Raw genomic sequence first — 19,225 nt, forward strand, 5'->3', positions numbered from 1 at the left:
GTCTATCGGAGTGCAGTGAACGGAGCTGTCCGCCAGAGGCGCTGTGTGTCTATCGGAGTGCAGTGAACGGAGCTGTCCGCCAGAGGCGCTGTGTGTATGGCAGCCGGTCGGTCGGTGTGAGGTGTCGGTACCGCTCCGGTCGGTGTGAGGTATCGGTATCGCTCCGGTCGGTGTGTCAGGCTGGCGGGGAGGCGGCCGGTATCGGATCGGTTGGCCCAGCAGAGGCGGAAGATGTTCTCTCGGATCTCTTCCATCCTGCAGCAGGCGGTGGAGGCGGTGAGTGAGGCCGGGAACGGAAGGGGGGAGGCGGTGCACTGCGTACTACAGTCCGGGGACCCGGGGGGAGCGCAGGCCGCAGTGATGATGTGGCCGGAACTGAGCGCACAGCACCGACCTGAGTGTAATGTGTGTACACTGACCGGGGGGAGATCCGTGTATACTATGTACTGTATATAGACCCAGGTGTGTGTATATAGAGGGGGCTCCCCTCCCCCCACACTGTGTATATACAGAGCTCCGTGTGTATATATCTCTGTATTACCTGTGTGTATCATATACTCCACACATTGTACCCCCAATATAGAAATCACCCCCCCCCCCCAATATATGTATATTTTCATCCACAGATTATATATACACCCCATATTATACCTCTATCTGCCAATATTATGTATACACCCCATAATATATCTATACCCTCCAATAAATATATACCTCATAATATACCTCTATACCCCCAATATTATATATACATCCCAATATTATATATACACCCCATAATATACCTCTATACCCCCAATATTATATATACACCTCATAATATACCTCTATACCCCTAATATTATATATACACCTCATAATATACCTCTATACCCCTAATATTATATATACACCTCATAATATACCTCTATACCCCCAATATTATATATACACCTCATAATATACCTCTATACCCCCAATATTATATATACACCCCATATTATACCTCTATACCCCCAATATTATATATACACCCCAATATTATATATACACCCCATAATACACCTCTATACCCCCAATATTATATATACACCTCATAATATACCTCTATACCCCCAATATTATATATACACCCCATTATACCTCTATACCCCCAATATTATATATACACCCCATAATATACCTCTATACCCCCAATATTATATATACACCTCATAATATACATATATACCCCCAATATTATATATACACCCCATAATATACCTCTATACCCCCCAATATTATATATACACCCCATAATATACCTCTATACCCCCAATATTATATATACACCTCATAATATACCTCTATACCCCTAATATTATATATACACCTCATAATATACTTCTATACCCCCAATATTATATATACACCTCATAATATACCTCTATACCCCCAATATTATATATACACCCCATATTATACCTCTATACCCCCAATATTATATATACACCCCAATATTATATATACACCCCATAATACACCTCTATACCCCCAATATTATATATACACCTCATAATACACCTCTATACCCCCAATATTATATATACACCTCATATTATACCTCTATACCCCCAATATTATATATACATCCCAATATTATATATACACCCCATAATATACCTCTATACCCCCAATATTATATATACACCCCATTATACCTCTATACCCCCAATATTATATATACACCCCATAATATACCTCTATACCCCCAATATTATATATACACCTCATAATATACATATATACCCCCAATATTATATATACACCCCATAATATACCTCTATACCCCCCAATATTATATATACACCCCATAATATACCTCTATACCCCCAATATTATATATACACCTCATAATATACCTCTATACCCCTAATATTATATATACACCTCATAATATACTTCTATACCCCCAATATTATATATACACCTCATAATATACCTCTATACCCCCAATATTATATATACACCTCATAATATACCTCTATACCCCCAATATTATATATACACCCCATATTATACCTCTATACCCCCAATATTATATATACACCCCAATATTATATATACACCCCATAATACACCTCTATACCCCCAATATTATATATACACCTCATAATACACCTCTATACCCCCAATATTATATATACACCTCATAATATACCTCTATACCCCCAATATTATATATACACCTCATAATATACCTCTATACCCCCAATATTATATATACATCCCAATATTATATATACACCCCATAATATACCTCTATACCCCCAATATTATATATACATCCCAATATTATATATACACCCCATAATATACCTCTATACCCCCAATATTATATATACATCCCAATATTATATATACACCCCATAATATACCTCTATACCCCCAATATTATAGATGCACTCCATAATACACTGCCTGGCCACAAAAACAGTCACACATGGTAATATTTAGTTGGTGGCACACATTCGCTGTGGCATTGTTTCGATAAGCTTCTGCAATGTCACCAGATTTATTTCCGTCCGGTGTTGCAATAGTTTTTCACCAATATCTTGTAGTGATGATAGGAGAGTCGGATCACTGTGCAAATCCTTCTCCAGCACATCCCAAAGATTCTCATTGGGGGTAAGTTCTGGACTCTGTGGTGGCCAATCCATGTGTGACAATGATGTCCCATTCTCCCTGAGCCACTCTATCACAATTTGAGCCCCGATAAATCCTGGCATTGTCATCTGGGAATATTCCCGTGCCATCAGGGAAGAAAAAATCCATTGATGGAATAACCTGGTCATTCAGTATATTCAGGTAGTCAGCTGAGCTCATTCTTGGATACATGCAGTAACTATCCAATAGGGTATTCATGTTTATATATCCCAGGGGTCTTCAATCTTTGGCCCTCCAGTTGTTTAGGAACTACAATTCCCATCATGCCTAGTCATGTCTGTGAATGTCAAGGTTTTACAATGCCTCATGGGATGTGTAGTTCTGCAACAGCTGGAGGGCCGTAGTTTGAGGATCCCTGATATATCCAATAGGATAGTTACTGCATGCTTAGTTAAGTTAGTTGCTTAGTTAATTCCAGGTGCCGACTTTCTTTTGGCTAGGCAGTGTATATCACTCCTAGAAATTCTATATACATCTATTCTCATCTACTCATAGAGAGTCTCTTACCCCCCTTTAGATGCTATATACACTCACTGACCACTTTATTAGGTACACCTTGCTAGTACCGGGTTGGACCCCCTTTTGCCTTCATTCTTCGTGGCAGAGATGTTGGAAAGATTCCTCAGAGATTTTGCTCTATATTGACATGATGTGATGATTTCACCACAGCCCAAAGTTTCTCTATTGGATGAGATGTGGGGAGTGTGGAGGCCATTGGAGTGCAGTGACCTCATTGTCATAGTGAATAAACCAGTGGGGAGATGATTTGATCTTTGTGACATGGTGCATTATCCTGCTGGAAGGAGCCATCAGAAGATGGGGACACTGTAGTCATAAAGGGATGGACATGGTCAGCAACAATACTCAGGTACGCCGTGGAGTTTACACGATGCAATTGGTACTAAGGGACCCAAAGTGTGCCAAGTATCTCCAACACCATTCCATCACCACCAGCCTGAGCCGTTGATACAAGGCAGGATGGATCCATGCTTCCATGTTGTTTTACACCAAATTCTGACCCCACCATCTGAATGTCACAGCTGAAATCGAGGGTCATCAGACCAGGCAACATTTTTCCAATCTTCTGTTGTCCAACTTTGGTGAACCTGTGCAAATTGTAGCCTCAGTTTCCTGTTCTTAGCTGACAGGAGTGGCACCGGTGTGGTCTTCTGTTGCTGTAGCCCATCTGCTTCAAGGTTTGATGTGTTGTGTGTTCAGAGATGGTATTCTGCATACCTTGGTTGTAACAACTGGTTATTGGACTGTTGCCTTTTTTTTATCATCTCAAACCAGTCTGCCCATTCTCCTCTGACATCAAAAAGGCATTTTCCTCCACACAACTGCCACTCACTGGATATTTTCTCTTTTTCAGACCATTCTCTGTAAACCCGAGAGATTGATGTGCGTGAAAAAAATCCCAGTAGATCAGCAGTTATTGAAATACTCAGACCAGTCCTCTGGCACCAACAACCATGCCACGTTCAAAGTCACTTAAATCCCTATTCTTCCCCATTCTGATGCTCAGTTTGAACCTTGGCAAGTCGTCTTGACCACGTCTAGATGCCTAAATGCATTGAGTTGCTGCCATGTGGTTGGCTGATTAGCAATTTGTGTTCCCAAGCTATTTGAACAGGTGTACCTAATAATGTGGCTGGGGAGTGTATATCTTATATAATGTATTATCTAAAATTCTGTATACACTCTGCGTACTGTAATATATACATAACTCATCACCCCCCCCCATACATCATATACAAATACTCCTCTTCCCTTGCACACCCCACACCCCTGTACTCCTCTTCCCTTGCACACCCCTGTACTCCTCTTTCCTTGCACACCCCACACCCCTGTACTCCTCTTCCCTTGCACACCCCTGTACTCCTCTTCCCTTGCACACCCCTGTACTCCTCTTCCCTTGCACACCCCTGTACTCCTCTTCCCTTGCACACCCCTGTACTCCTCTTCCCTTGCACACCCCTGTACTCCTCTTCCCTTGCACACCCCACACCCCTGTACTCCTCTTCCCTTGCACACCCCACACCCCTGTACTCCTCTTCCCTTGCACACCCCTGTACTCCTCTTCCCTTGCACACCCCACACCCCTGTACTCCTCTTCCCTTGCACACCCCTGTACTCCTCTTCCCTTGCACACCCCTGTACTCCTCTTCCCTTGCACACCCCACACCCCTGTACTCCTCTTCCCTTGCACACCCCTGTACTCCTCTTCCCTTGCACACCCCACACCCCTGTACTCCTCTTCCCTTGCACACCCCTGTACTCCTCTTCCCTTGCACACCCCTGTACTCCTCTTCCCTTGCACACCCCACACCCCTGTACTCCTCTTCCCTTGCACACCCCTGTACTCCTCTTCCCTTGCACACCCCACACCCCTGTACTCCTCTTCCCTTGCACACCCCACACCCCTGTACTCCTCTTCCCTTGCACACCCCTGTACTCCTCTTCCCTTGCACACCCCACACCCCTGTACTCCTCTTCCCTTGCACACCCCTGTACTCCTCTTCCCTTGCACAACCCCACACCACCATTCTGTGGATGCGCAGCAGGTATGGGAGATTATGTGCCCTCCTCCCATCATGCAGTGCTCAGGTCTCAGTGGCCAGTTGGCAGACTTAAGTGGGGTACACACTAGTAGAAAATAGGCCGAAAATTCCCGCCCAAGGTAAAATCGTACGATTTTCGGCTAGTGTGTACACAACTTTCAGCAGCCGATGCCGACATTTTCAATGAAAAAAAAACGAAACGGAGGGACAAACACCAAAATTTCTATCGTCCGTCCCCAGCACGACCAATTTTCGTTTAATGTGTATGCAATACGTCCGCGAAAAATCGGATACGAAAGACTGCGCATGATCTTAAGTTGCTAACCACCCGAAAGTACAAATGTCCCCAAAAAAAAAAAAATCGGACAAGAAATTTCATGAACATTTATGCACTGTCAACTAAAAATGGCTATGACCGCTGAGCATGAGAGAGAAAAATCTGAGGATATTTTGTCCAATTTTCGTCAAGTGTGTACAAGCCTTAAAGTCACATGACCTAGAGGATGATATTATCAACTCTGAGTAAAGTGGCTGGGGAAGGAGGAGGGGGGGGGGGGGGCTAGTAAGAGACCCTGTCACTTCAATGGGGGGGCACAGCCTTTTCACATTAGGATGTGTTCGGGACTCCCAGACTGGAGTTGAAGGGCATTCTGGGGACTGCGAGAATAAAATAAAACATCTGTAAATGCAGAACATGACTCTGTGTTTATAAGATTGCAGAATACCTGTGGGTATCTGGTCTCACACTGACATATTTCAGTCACTTGGGGTTCCTGGCAGAACACACATGGAGGTGGGATTGGACACAGGAACAGTTTATACCATTGGGAGGGCTGAGTGTGATCTGCCAGCTGGCGAGTTCACACATCTGTGTTCATTCCATGGACATGGAGTAACCAGCTGACTGTATAATAATAATAATAATAATAGTGTGTGACTGTGGTGGGATGTTGGAGTGTTTAGTTCAGTGTTCTCTGTACAGCAATGCAGAATATGTCAGATCTATAAACTGCATAATATTAGTGTGTAACTGTGATGGGACATTAGAGTGTTAGCTCCTCTGTTACAGAAGCTGATGTGTTTTCTCTCTCTCTCTTTCAGCTTGCCCCATCGCTGCCGCTGCAGGAGGACTTTGTGTACCACTGGAAAGCCATCACACATTACTACATAGAGACAACTGGTAAGAGGTGGCGGGGGATCTGCCTGTCTCCTCATTGTCTGTGCAGGGCATATGCTCGGCAGGGAGACTTGGATGAGGGTTTGGTACAACCTGCTGTCTCCCTTCATCTGCATTACATGATAGAATCTGAAATCTTCTTTTCTGGCATTAAAGCTGTACTCCATTCAGGCAACTAGATGTACCACTGAAATAGTTATATGGAAACTAATTTATCTCTGTTCAGCCAGTCCTGCAGTTCAGACACCCCTGCCAGACAGCATAGCTGGGCCCTGGACTTCCTATGTACTACAATGCAGATTAGCAATACCACCTCATTTAGGACATGCCCATTATGGGATTGGACAAAATAGCATCATCGCAAGATGTTGTCCTCAGGCTTCCCCCTACAGTAGCAGAGCCCGGATTGGCTGCTGGTGCTGTCCCTCCTACTCCCAGTGTAAGTGCTGCTGTGCAGGGGCTTACAGGAGGCTGATATGAAAACTGATTCAGGTACTCCTGCAGTCCTATGCCAAAATGTATTTAATGATTTTCTTAATTACAAAACAGCATTATCATTTTCTTTTGTAATAAATGCCTGAACTGTGATTTGTCCATCCAGGCCAAAGCAACATTTTAGCTTTAATAGCAGCCCCACCAGTAATACATACTCCCTTGCTCCCTCATCCCTTTGTTCAGCTGTTGGATAATAAAAACAATATTCATTACTTATTGATATGGGGCCGGATGTGACATACTCCCTTCGCTTTAAAGCGGAACTTCACCTAAAAGGAAAGTTCAGTTTTTCTGTCTCCTGGCCCCCTCCTTTATAACTTTTTGGAACAATGATTTATTTGGGGGGGGGGGGGGTAGGCTATCCAAGTGGACGTTGCCCCCACTGGTTTTTGTTTTAATTTGTGTATTGAAAAATAAAAAATCCCAGTGGTGATTAAACACTATCCAAAGAGAGCTCTATCTGTCTCAAAAGAATGATAAACATTTTGTTGCATGACCGCGCAATTGTCATTCAAAGTGTGACAATGCTGAAAACTGGAAATTGGCCTGGGCAGTAAGAGGGGGAAAGTGCCCAGTAGGCAAGTGGTTAATATTCAAATAAACTCCCCAATGTCTCCATGTTTTATTTTGTTGAGAAATCACTTTGAAAAACACCCCCCTAGCATTTCTGGTGGTGGCCATCTTGAGTAGGGGCAAATGATTAATGTAGCATTTAGTTCCTGGAATCCACCAGCCCTTAGCTCAGGCATGCAAGCAGGAGGGTGTGCTTAGCTGAGAGAGAACCTCCCCTACTGAAGACCCCGGGATGAATGACATCATTTGCCTAGGCCTGAAAGGAAATTGAAGAAAAAAATAAAAAACCGGGAGGGATGGACATTGGGGTTGATTTACTAAAGATAAAAAGACTGTGCACTCTGCAAGTGCAGTGGCTCCGGGGCTTAGTAAATGAGGAAAAGCTCTGTTGATAGCCACTATCCAATCATGTGCAAGCAATATTGCGGTTTATTTGTATTTTTCTTGCATATGATTGGGTATTCTTTGCAAAGTGAAGGTTTACCTCACTTACCAAGGGCTGAAGCAACTGCACATGCATAGTCTATTTGCCTTTTAGAAAATCAACTCCATAGTTTCTGACCAGGTCTATTATTAAGCGCTGATCACTGAGTCAGGCTCTGGTGTCTAATAGCCTGCATATGTATATTAAAGCCCTGTATACATCGGGCGGGTAAAAAAAAAAAAAAGTGCAATATTCGGCCCTTGTGTGTGGCACCATGTCCGACAGAAGCTGGCCGCTTGGTCGGCTTCTGTCGGATGAGCATGCTGAAAAACCAGCAGCTTATCAGCTCCCGATCAGCGCTCTAAGCCAATGGCAGAGAACGCTGATTAGAGTATTCTGACAGGGGGGCCTTACCCCTGTCGGAACACACCAGCTCAGCAGGGGAGATCGCTGTACTAACGTTGGATCGTTAGTACATTGGCTCTGACCGGAGCTGACCGTTTGTTTTCGTTCAACCCGTTGGGTTGAATGGAAAAAAATGAATAGTGTGTACCAGGCTTTAGACACCCCGCATGACTGCTGTAAGTGAAGGTAGGACTATTAATGACGGATGTTAGTACAGTATTGCTGAGACTTCAGTGTGTTCTGAATTGTGTCTCAATCACCTGATAGACTCTTGTTCTGTGATGCAGATGACAAGGCCCCAGTGACGGACACCAACATCCCCTCTCACCTGGAGCAAATGCTGGACATTCTAGTGCAGGAAGAGAATGAGCGGGAATCGGGAGAGACCGGACCATGCATGGAGTATTTATTACATCACAAAGTCCTGGAGACCCTCTACACCCTGGGGAAAGCCGACGTGAGTTTGAATTACAATATTCTACCCACGCAGTCTGCTCTGTGCATTGAAGATGTATAGATATCTCGTAGTTTATTTTTGTTAAGTAACAGAAAATGTGCAGTACAGGTTCCCTTTGGTGACCTGCTCACAATGAACCGCAGAATGACTTTGGTTGGCTGCCCCATGGGGGGATGCAGACTACTGCAAGTAACTTGCTACAGACACACCAAGGGGAAGACCAAAACACTCTTCAGCTTTATTTTTTCTCTGTCCCCATTAGGGCTCTTTCACACGGTCCGCCTCCGTAGGCGGATCCGTGTTGCTCAGCGGGGATCGATCCGCGATCCCCGCTGAGCCGGCGGGTGACAGCTCCGTCTCCGCTTGCAGAGCAGAGAGGGAGGTGTCTCAGCCCCCGCTGCCCTCTATGGGGGATCGGATGAGAGCGGACCGCTTGTCCGCTCTCATCAGATCCGCTCCGATTACTGAACGGATGGAAAAATAGGGTTTCCATCCGTCCAGATTTCACGCACAGGATCAGATGCGGGTGTCAGCGGAGGTGTCTCCGCTGACACCCGCTGCCCCATAGAGCTGCATGGAGGATCCGATCAGATCCGCCTAAAAAACTGACAGGCGGATCTGATCGGATCACCCGTGTGAAAGAGCCCTTAGAGACATGCTTGTCATCAGACAGGAAATGAGTGGACATATACCCAAGGAGGGTCAAAGGTTCTGACCCTTCTTTAGGCTGTCACCATTTAAATCTGACCTCCAGCCTTCCTTTATGTCTTGCACAGCTGTACCGGCTCCTCTCCTGTACTGAAACTGCTTACCCTGATTTCACTGCACACTGTGAGCTTCTCGCCATGTGCATTAAAAGCTGCAGAAAGTCAGATAGAGCCCGCCTCATTTCCTGGCTGGAGGATGTTTTGCATTGTAAAGCTTTTTGCCCTCCAGCATGTCCGTCTCATTGGATTTTAGTTCTTTCAATCATGGAGGCTCAGCATCACATGTAGGAGTTACCCAGAGTGATCATGCAAATGCAGCCTGCCTAGGAATACTGACTCTTCCAGACTGACAGCCACATATTTGCATAACTCCTACTACTTGCATCAATGTTGAGGGCTCTTAAGGGGAAAACTGAGGCAGGGGGCTGTGATGTTTTCAGGAAGCTATGTGTAGCACCCTGCTGGCCCCTCCCATCAGCCATGACATAGAGACGCACAGAGACCTGGTGAAGATGTTACTGGGTCTAAAATAAGGTATGTCATGAAAATAGGTTTTATTTAAAGGATAAGTGCACATTTCCTTTTGGCTCCTTTGCCCCGACCTAACCAAACCCACCATCCCCCCTCACAGATGTATACTCCCTCAATCTGATGGCTGCGGCCTCTAGGGTTTGTGTACATCCTGGCCACACCTGCACTTTATAGCCCAATTGACCTCTATGGGGTTGTCTCCTTTTGTCCTCGGCCTTGGGACACAACCCCATAGAAGTCTACGGGCCTGTAATACTCGGGTGTGGCCAGGATGTAAACCAAAACTGAAAACCAGATTGAGGTAGATATGCATCTGTGGAGTGAGGGGGAATATTAGGTGAGGTCAGGACAATGGGGAAAAAACGGACAAGTGCTCTTTTTCTTATATTCAGTATTTTTCTTAAGCCCAGTAAATATGGGCCAAATGCCGGGCGACATCAGCTGGTTCAAAAAAGTACAGCCGACGTTCGACCCTCGTGTATGCCAGCTGGTCCGACAGAAGCTTGCCGTTTGGCCGGCTTCTGTCAGGCGAGCATGCAGGAAAACCAGCAGCTGAACGGCTCCCAATCAGCACTCTCAGCCAATAGCTGAGAGCGCTGATCGCAGTTTTCAGCGGGGGAAAATCGCTGTACTAACGTCGGATCGTTAGTGCAGTGGCTCCGACCGGAGCTGACAGTTTTTTTTCCTTTCAACCAGCGAAAAAAACTGTGTACTAGGCTTTAGACATGATTAGAATTATATTCCATAAATTTAAACTTTAAGCAATTCAGGAAAGCGTTTAGATGTTACAATGTGTAAACTAAAGATGCACAGTCATCCAAAAATAATAAATACATATCTTTTTTTAGCCAATATGCTGACATTTAAAAAATAGAACATACTCAGCAACAGTTTTTTCCGGAGTTTGAAAATATCCATCTCTATAATATTTGACATTAAAGGAAGAAAGAAAAAAGCATTGGAAAGGAGTGTGGAAGGATAGGAATGCGAGGCATGGAAGCCTCAATAAGTGCACTTTTTTCTAAAGTGGTCTATTTTAAAAATTGTGTTGGCATGTTGATGAGGGGGAAAGCAGGAAGGCCAAATCTAAGCAGATTAAAGGATAAGTTCACTTTTTAGAAAAAAATAATAAATGCACATTTTTTCTGGTAAAAAAAATGTGCATTATCATTATTATTATTTTTTTTTTTTTTTTGGAGCCTGTAAAACCTTGCACCAGCGATCAGCAGATCGGGAGGGATCAGGCAATGACTGCAGCATTGGGAACATGTTACATCCTGAAAACGGGTGGACCATGAAACATGTTCCCAAAAGTGAACTTATCCTTTAAGCTTTAGCTTTAAGTAGTAAAACTAAGGTAAGGGTATTGGCTTTAAAATCCATCAATGGCCACTCTGCTATTCCTGTCCAATTCCATTCCCCATTGCTCATCCCTTTCAATTTTTAGGACAGAATTCAGTCCCGTCTGCACAACAGGAAAAATTTACACATCAGTCAGATCAATTTTGGGCCATGCACTAGGTTAGGCTGAGCACAGATATCGGAGGACAGTTGGATGTTTTAATGCAATCCTGAACATCCAGCTTTAGTCATAATGTGAATCTTTGGGTCAGATGAGAGCTTCTTGCAAGGTAGGAGCTTGTAGACACCCCCAATTTGTAAAGGAGTAATTGCAGTGATCTCTATTTGTCCCATGTAACATTTCCCCAGTCTCTCACTGTCTTAGACAGTGTGTCACCTGTCTCCAGCATTACGTATACTGAGAATTATTTGCTGCCCTTTGGAGATATCATGGGCCACACCCAAGGCCCCCTGTACTGTGTAAGGCAGCCCATAGATGGTGCGAATTTCTTTCCTGCAACCACAGGTTTCAGGAAAGAAATTTGCTCTATTCCCCCATCAACGCAGACAGACTGTGCTGACAGGAGAATCCCTCCTAACGAGCCTTTGTCTGCTCACAGTGGGGAATGCTGTCTCCGCCAGGAGCAGACAGTGATTATTGCTAGGGGCTATAGTAGCTGCTAGCGATAATGGTAAGTGAACCCAGCAAGCTGGTTGTACCCAATTTGATTGATTGATTGATCAACTTGGTACATTCAGTCTGCCCACACGCGGTTCGAACCATCTATGGCTGGTCTTGGTTGACAACCACTCTAGTACAGACTGGATACAGTTGTCTAACACAGTGTTTCTCAACTCCGGTCCTCAGGGCACACTAACAGGCCAGGTTTGCAAGAAAACTGAAATACATCACAGGTGATATAATTTGCTGCTCAGTGATTGCAGTATTCTAGTCTGCATTTCCCTGAGGTAATACTTAAAATCTGGCCTGTTAGTGTGCCCTGAGGACCGGAGTTGAGAAACACTGGTCTAACATATCCTGGGTATATCCCAACATCTCTCAGCCAGCCTGTCTGCAAGGTTCCTGTAAACACAAGAATGTCACCCAATCCAACCAGAATCTGCCTGCCGGGGAATCCTCTCACATCGTCTTTATACTTTCATTTTCAGTCACCTAATCCATTTGAGCAGCAGAAAAGTTTGCAGCAGCCTATCATTACTTTGATATTTCAGTTTTAGAATAGAATATTTGTAAAGTTTATGCAAAGATTATACTGATAGTTGGATGACAAAAGCAGAAATTCCCTTTATTGTGACAGGAAGGTCTGCAATCATTATTATACTGTCTGTCAGATTGTTATCAGAGATTGCATTGAGCTACAACAAACATTTCTTTGCGCTTATAGAAAGAGAGGCTTGTGTTGCCTGGAACTGTTTGAATCAGTTTTAAAAGCACAGATTTCATTTCTTGAATGTTACGTGATAACTGTGGAGATTTCCTTTCATTGTACAGAGTAAGCAGAAAATAAAACAATGCAGAATCAAAGATAAGAATTCTCATATCGTACGTTGTATGTTTTTATTTTGTGTAACGTGACGTTTTTTTCTGCCAGTGTCCGCCGGGCATGAAACAGCAAGTCCTAATGTTCTACACTAAGCTCCTCGGGAGGATTAAACAACCTTTGTTGCCGCATATTAATGTCCACCGACCAGTACAGGTACATCCAGAAACTTTAATACCTTGTGTTTATCAATGTACTTAACACCACAGAGCCAGTCATATCAGTTTGCACCAGAGAAGCTAACACTCCAATGTCTCCACCACGGTCCCACGTGAATAATATCATACATTTATATTGCGCTGACACATTCCATCGTGCTGTGCAGACAACATTGAACCAGGTACATCAGTCTTTGAACCAGCTTAACACCACACCATAATCGCACACTATTATTACTATTATTTCATGATTAATATTCTTTTATATATAGTTCTGACATATTCCACAGTGCTGTACAGAGAAGATAGAGAAACAGCAGTTTCTACACCAGAGGAGCTTGCACTCTAATGCCCTACCACAGGCAAACATTTTCATAATAATTATAATGCATTTATTTAGCTCTGATATATTCTGCAGTGCTGTACAGAGAATCCATAGCCATTCGCCTCAGTCTCTGCAGCAGAGGAGCTTACACTCTAATGTCCTACCACAGTCCCACACTGTTATACATTTTTATAGCTCTGACATATTGTACAGTGCTGCACAAAGAATGCTGATCTAGTTACCTAAGTCTTTGAACCAGAGGAACTTACACTCTCTGTTGTCCCACCACAGTCATACACCTTTCTAAAGCTCTAACATATTCCACTATGTTGTACAGAAAATGTTCACTTCAGACAACGTTTACCTGTTTGTCAGCATCTTAATCTTATTTGTGCACCTTTGATATCAGACAGTTTAGACCTTTGACATCTGGTGTATTTTCTCTTTGTAGAAGTTGATCCGTCTATGCGGAGAGGTGTTAGCCAATCCAACAGAGAACGAAGAGATCCAGTTCTTGTGTATTGTGTGCGCCAAACTAAAACAAGACCCGTATCTGGTCAACTTCTTCCTGGAGGTCAGTTTCAGTGTCACCTGTGCCAAAAAATTTGTTGAACTATAAACTGCCTAAAGTACACTGAAAGGTTCATCAGCAAAATTATGTCATTGTAGGACGCACAAAGTCCATACAGTAATATCTCAGCAGAAACATGAAGTTTTGCATAACCTCTTATGTTCTCATAATTTATTCTTAGTCATCTGACTGCTCTGGCTCTAATTTACCCCAGGGCAGCAGTGACTTAGGGCATGTTCTCTTAGGTACCACCATGTACTTTTCTCTTCAGCTCTCTTTGCTTCTAAGGCCCACGTGAGCATGCGAAGAAGGAAGTTGCTGCAAGTTCTGCCAAACAGTTTCTTTTTTCCTATGGGGTGACAACACCTGGACATCAAAGAAAACACCAGCATGACCACATGGGATTGTAGTCCAAGGGGAGAAAGTGACAACACCACTGGAGTTTCAGCCACAGCCTTGCAGTTTGTTAGCCTTCACCAAGATATGACATTTGCTGAAATATGACAGGTTCAGAACATATTTTTGCCTGGAACCTAAGATGTTCTTTATATTTTGTTGGATTCACTTACTTTCCTATGCTCAGTCATTTTCTTCCCAGGTCACTTCATGCTACTAAGATCTACTTAAAAAATTTGCCCACTACACTTCCTCTTAGGTGGGAGTTATGCAGCCTTGCAGGGTCTCTTTGGAACCCTGGCATAGTCACCCACCCATACATACGATACATACTCTTGATCAGGACTACAGCTGCATGAGAGGCCACGCAGAGCCTTCACAACTAAATGTGTGCCAAGTGTGCTTAATCTTTCAGTCCAGCCCATGCCTTTGCCCGCAGAGCTAAAGGATTGGTTAATTTAATAACTCTTTGTCTATGTTCCCAGCCCACCCTCTTTCTCTGCCTTGGGAAGAACCTGTGAAGGCAGCCCCTGCATGCGATATATACCGACCTATTTCAACCAGGGTGACTTCTGGGTTCTTCACGGGTGCCTTGGCAGAATGGCTAAAAATTGCCCCACCTTGCCCATAAATTGTGTACAAGCCAGCGGGTGGACCAAGCCTACCTTTTTGTTACACAAAGCCATAGGTTTTCAATTTCCAGCATTACATCCTTTGGCACTGTGTGGCCTAGCTGCCAGCACCCTAACAACTGCTCAGTTGATAGGGAAGATATGTCACCTGGACAGAAACCTTGTTTGACCCCTCACCCCAGCGCTGGGGTCACATTGGCAGCATGGTGGAGAGAAAATAAGTGAGCACAAAAATGCTGCATTATTAGTGCCAGTGTGTAAAAGTGTATTTCCGTTGCAAGAAATAAACATCTGTAAAGTTGGGTGTCCTACGTGTGTGGATGCCGCTGCGATATGTAAAACTATTAGGGGTGCCTCGAAATTGTGTATAATTTTAAAGGGTGCCTTGACTGGAAAAAGGTTGCGAAACACTGGTCTATACTATGGGCTGGGCTGTACATCTAAAAGCATTAAGATAGCTGGAGTTCAGCAAGTGGAAATGTACCTGCTTCCTTTCTCCTTTACCGGTTGTATTTTTGACTACTAAGAGGGGGTTAGGAAGGTGGGTTAATTCTTGCCCAGAGATGGGGTTTAAGTTCATCATATAAAACCAAAATACTTTTTTTTCCATTTTGGATAGAGTAAGGGAAGGTTATAATACCTGTCAGGTTTTTTTTTGCACCATTAAGGCCCGTACACACGATACGAAAATCGGAAGTAAAATTTCGTCTGACGAACGATCTGCTGATTTTCGGATTGTTAGTATAGTGCTTTCGACAGCCGATTACAGATTTTCGGACGACAAAATTTGGATGTGCAGGCTATAAAATTTTTATCGTATGTCAACACAACGTCTGATTTTCGTTTAATTAGTACAGGTTTCCTCCAAAAAAAATCGTAAGAGCAAGACTATGTATGCTCAGAAACGAAAGAACACATACAAAACAATTCAACACATGACATCACTTTTGAAGTTGAATTCTGTCGTATGGGAATTTTCGTATGAAAGTAACCTCTTCACTTTCGATATGAGACTAGCATGCAACAAAAATCGGACGCAAGATCGTTCGATAATCTAATCGTGTGTACAAGGCTTTAGTGTCCCATTGGGGAGATTTTCCTTCACTTCCTATCCCTCAGCAAAACAGGGAATGAGCAAATCCCAGCAACTTAATGGAATCCTAACTTTTCTTGGGACAACCCAAAATTTGGGATTTTCTTTACCTTTCAGTTTCAATGATAACGGTAAACAGGACAAATAGAGGGATGGGTGAATCTCCATAATGGGGACACAGACAGCATTAAAAACCTAATAGGGGTTCCAATCCATCTCCACTCTATCCAAAGCTAATTAAAAAAATCTTGCTTTTAGTTAAACTTTGCATGTAGAAGATATAAAATGTGGCAGTTCGTGTACAGTTAATGATATTAATTTAAAAATGTAATTTAATTATGGAAAAATAGTTTATCTGGTAAAAATTTCTAAGTTTGTCTACGTTAAGTTTATAAGTTTATAAGTTTGTTAGTTTAGTTATATAACATATAATAACCTCACAAAATATAATGCATGTGATCGCAAAGTATTTATAATTATTACCAGTGGGTAAAAAGTGCAGATAAAAGTAACTTTGAACAAATAGCAGAATTTGCTAATAAATTTGGGCTGGAATGAGACTATGGAACATAAAACTGAAGGTTAAAATTGAATTAAGAAAAAAGGTTGGGGGAGATTAGTGGGGCTGAGCAGGAGTAAGGTAAGGGGGACAGTTAGAAGAAGTTGGGGTAATCAGAGGGGAGGAGGGACAAAGGAACTACCCAGCACAATGAACTTTTGTAGTAGGTTCTCCTAACTACATATCTGTTGTGTTCTGAATGTTTTTCAGAATAAGGTGAAGCCTCTTCCAACAGTCGGATCTACAAACAGCCTCGGAGGACTTGTTGAGGGCGGCAATGTGGAAGTACCTGCCAATGACACGGGGCAGTCTCCTTCACTCGACCCTAGTCTTGTTGAAGAGGCAGATGGGACTCAAAATGTACCAACAACTCCTGCCAGTGGTAGCTCTACAGATGGCAGGGCTGAAAGCGAAGTATCGGCCAAACATGTACAGCAGGACTATAACCTGGTGAATTCCCTACTCAATCTGACCAAGAGCCCGGTGAGTGATAAAACCCACTGAGAGTATTTCCAGAGCCTCAGGGAACATGGTGTTTATATGTGTGCTCTCATTCTTCAGGACGGCCGGATCGCGGTGAAAGCCTGCGAGGGACTCATGTTGTTAGTGAGCCTGCCGGAAGCGGCTGCCGCCCAGTGCCTTACACAGAACACCAGTTTATGTGAGCTGCTCACTAACCGGCTGACCTCCCTATACCGGGCTCTGCCTCAGTCCATCGACCCACTGGATATCGAGACTGTGGACGGGATTAACTGGGGGTAAAGATCCGCTTTTCTCTACTGTTATCTTATTGTGGGCACACACAGGCAGAATGTTATTTTCCTTTCCTCCTACAACTATCTTTTTATAAGGGAAGCTCCCTGTCAGGATCTGAACCAATGGTTTCTACTATGCCTGGCTGTGGCTCTTCCTACTAGATCTGGCTAGCTCTTTGCTTGATCCCTTGGTCATTCTTTATTGATACTCAATTTCATGCTGAGTCCTAAATTCCTAGCCCCTCCCCCAAAAGTATTATATTATTATTATAATACAGAATTTATATAGTGCCAATAGTGTGTGCAGCACTTTACAACATGAGGGCAGATAGTACAGTTACAATACAATTCAATACAGAAGGAAGAAGTCCTGTTCTTTACAGTTTACAATCTAAAATCCCTATGTAAGCCATACCTCTATATTTCCTATTTGATAGATCATTCTGTTACAATGTGGAAGCAGCAGACAAAATCTTGGTTATAAACAGCCAGGTTCAATACACAAGTACAGCATGGATATTTAGGTATATGAAAACCCGCACCTGTGCAAATGTGATTAGTGGATATTCTGTGAAAGAAATATTTGGTGTGACAATTACATGAATAAAATAAAAAGTGAATTCAAATATCAAAAAGACTTAATGTTGAGTAAAATAACAAAATTGTCATGTGTATTGTGTTGGGAGCTGCTCGTTATAAGACTAATACAGTCTAAAAGCTATAATAAAGTTTAATAATAGCTGCACTCTCTCATTCCTAAAATATATCAACATAAACTACAACTGCACGGTTCTGGATAAAATGAGAATCCTGATTTTTTTTTTTCTTAAAATAAAAGATCACCGCTCTCTCACAATTCTTGGCGTAACCTTCTCTCTCACTTTATACAGAAAAATTGGGCTAACTTTACAATTTTTTTTTTTTTTTTAATTCATTGAAGTTTGACTATATAGGTACGATAAGAGGAACATGTACTTTTTAGTCGCACATATAAAATCCAAAAAGTTTATTCAGAACAAAACAAAATACACATCATATATAAATCTATATAAAATCAAACTGGTGTAATTGAGTAGCTGACCAAACTAAAAGCAATCACTAACTGTGGTCAACTGGTAACCCAGGGCCCAATAGCGGTAGCCAATACAGTTTGAATTGGTCAGAATCAATAATGGAAGCTCGACATGTTTTGTGATATTTTGCTTCTTCAGGAGCTCATTTAATATTTTAGATGGCTAAAGAGAATAACAATAAGTACATTTCATAACATGTTTAAACAGTTTTTAATAGTTAATAAACCAACAGTAGAAATACTGTGCTCGAGGTCCAAAGGTGAAAGACAGCATGCAGAGAGGCCAAGGGCACATGTGGGGGTGCCCTTGGCCTCTCTGCATGCCGTATTCCAGCTTTGGACCTCGAGCACAGTATTTCTACTCTTGGCTTATTTATTAGTAAAAACTGTTTAAACATGTTATGAAATGTACTTATTCTCTTTATCCATCTAGAATAATAAATGAGCTCCTGAAGAATCTAAATATTTCGAAACATGTCGAGCTTCCATTATTGATTCTGACCAATTCTAATTGTATTGGCTAAGACTATTGGGCTCTGGGTTACCAGTTGACCCCAGTTAGTATTTGCTTTTGGTTTGGTCAGCTTCTCAATTACACCAGTTTGATTTTATATAGTTTTATATGTGATCTATATTTTGTATTGTTCTGAATAAACTTTTTGGATTTTATATTTGCGCCTAAAAAGTACATGTTCCTCATGTACCTATATAGTCTAGTCATTAGGATGTGGCACGTATTACCATCT

The 19,225-nt window shown here is 42.7% G+C and overlaps 1 protein-coding gene across 1 annotated transcript in view; it reads left to right on the forward strand.

Annotated features, from left to right (window-relative positions):
* The first annotated feature begins 85 nt into the window (after positions 1-85).
* Positions 86-19,225, forward strand: part of FHIP2A (FHF complex subunit HOOK interacting protein 2A) — a 31,383-nt gene continuing 12,243 nt past the window's right edge. The window contains exons 1-7 of the mRNA XM_082267953.1: positions 86-276; positions 6,348-6,426; positions 8,608-8,777; positions 12,970-13,074; positions 13,853-13,975; positions 16,863-17,135; positions 17,214-17,410. Coding sequence (XP_082124079.1) covers positions 232-276; positions 6,348-6,426; positions 8,608-8,777; positions 12,970-13,074; positions 13,853-13,975; positions 16,863-17,135; positions 17,214-17,410 — 992 coding nt within the window. The 5' untranslated portion in view covers positions 86-231. The remainder of the gene's footprint in view (positions 277-6,347; positions 6,427-8,607; positions 8,778-12,969; positions 13,075-13,852; positions 13,976-16,862; positions 17,136-17,213; positions 17,411-19,225) is intronic.

Source organism: Pelophylax lessonae (genome assembly GCF_965119305.1).
Source record: "Pelophylax lessonae genome assembly, chromosome: 9".
In the NCBI taxonomy this organism is placed as follows: Eukaryota; Metazoa; Chordata; class Amphibia; order Anura; family Ranidae; genus Pelophylax; species Pelophylax lessonae.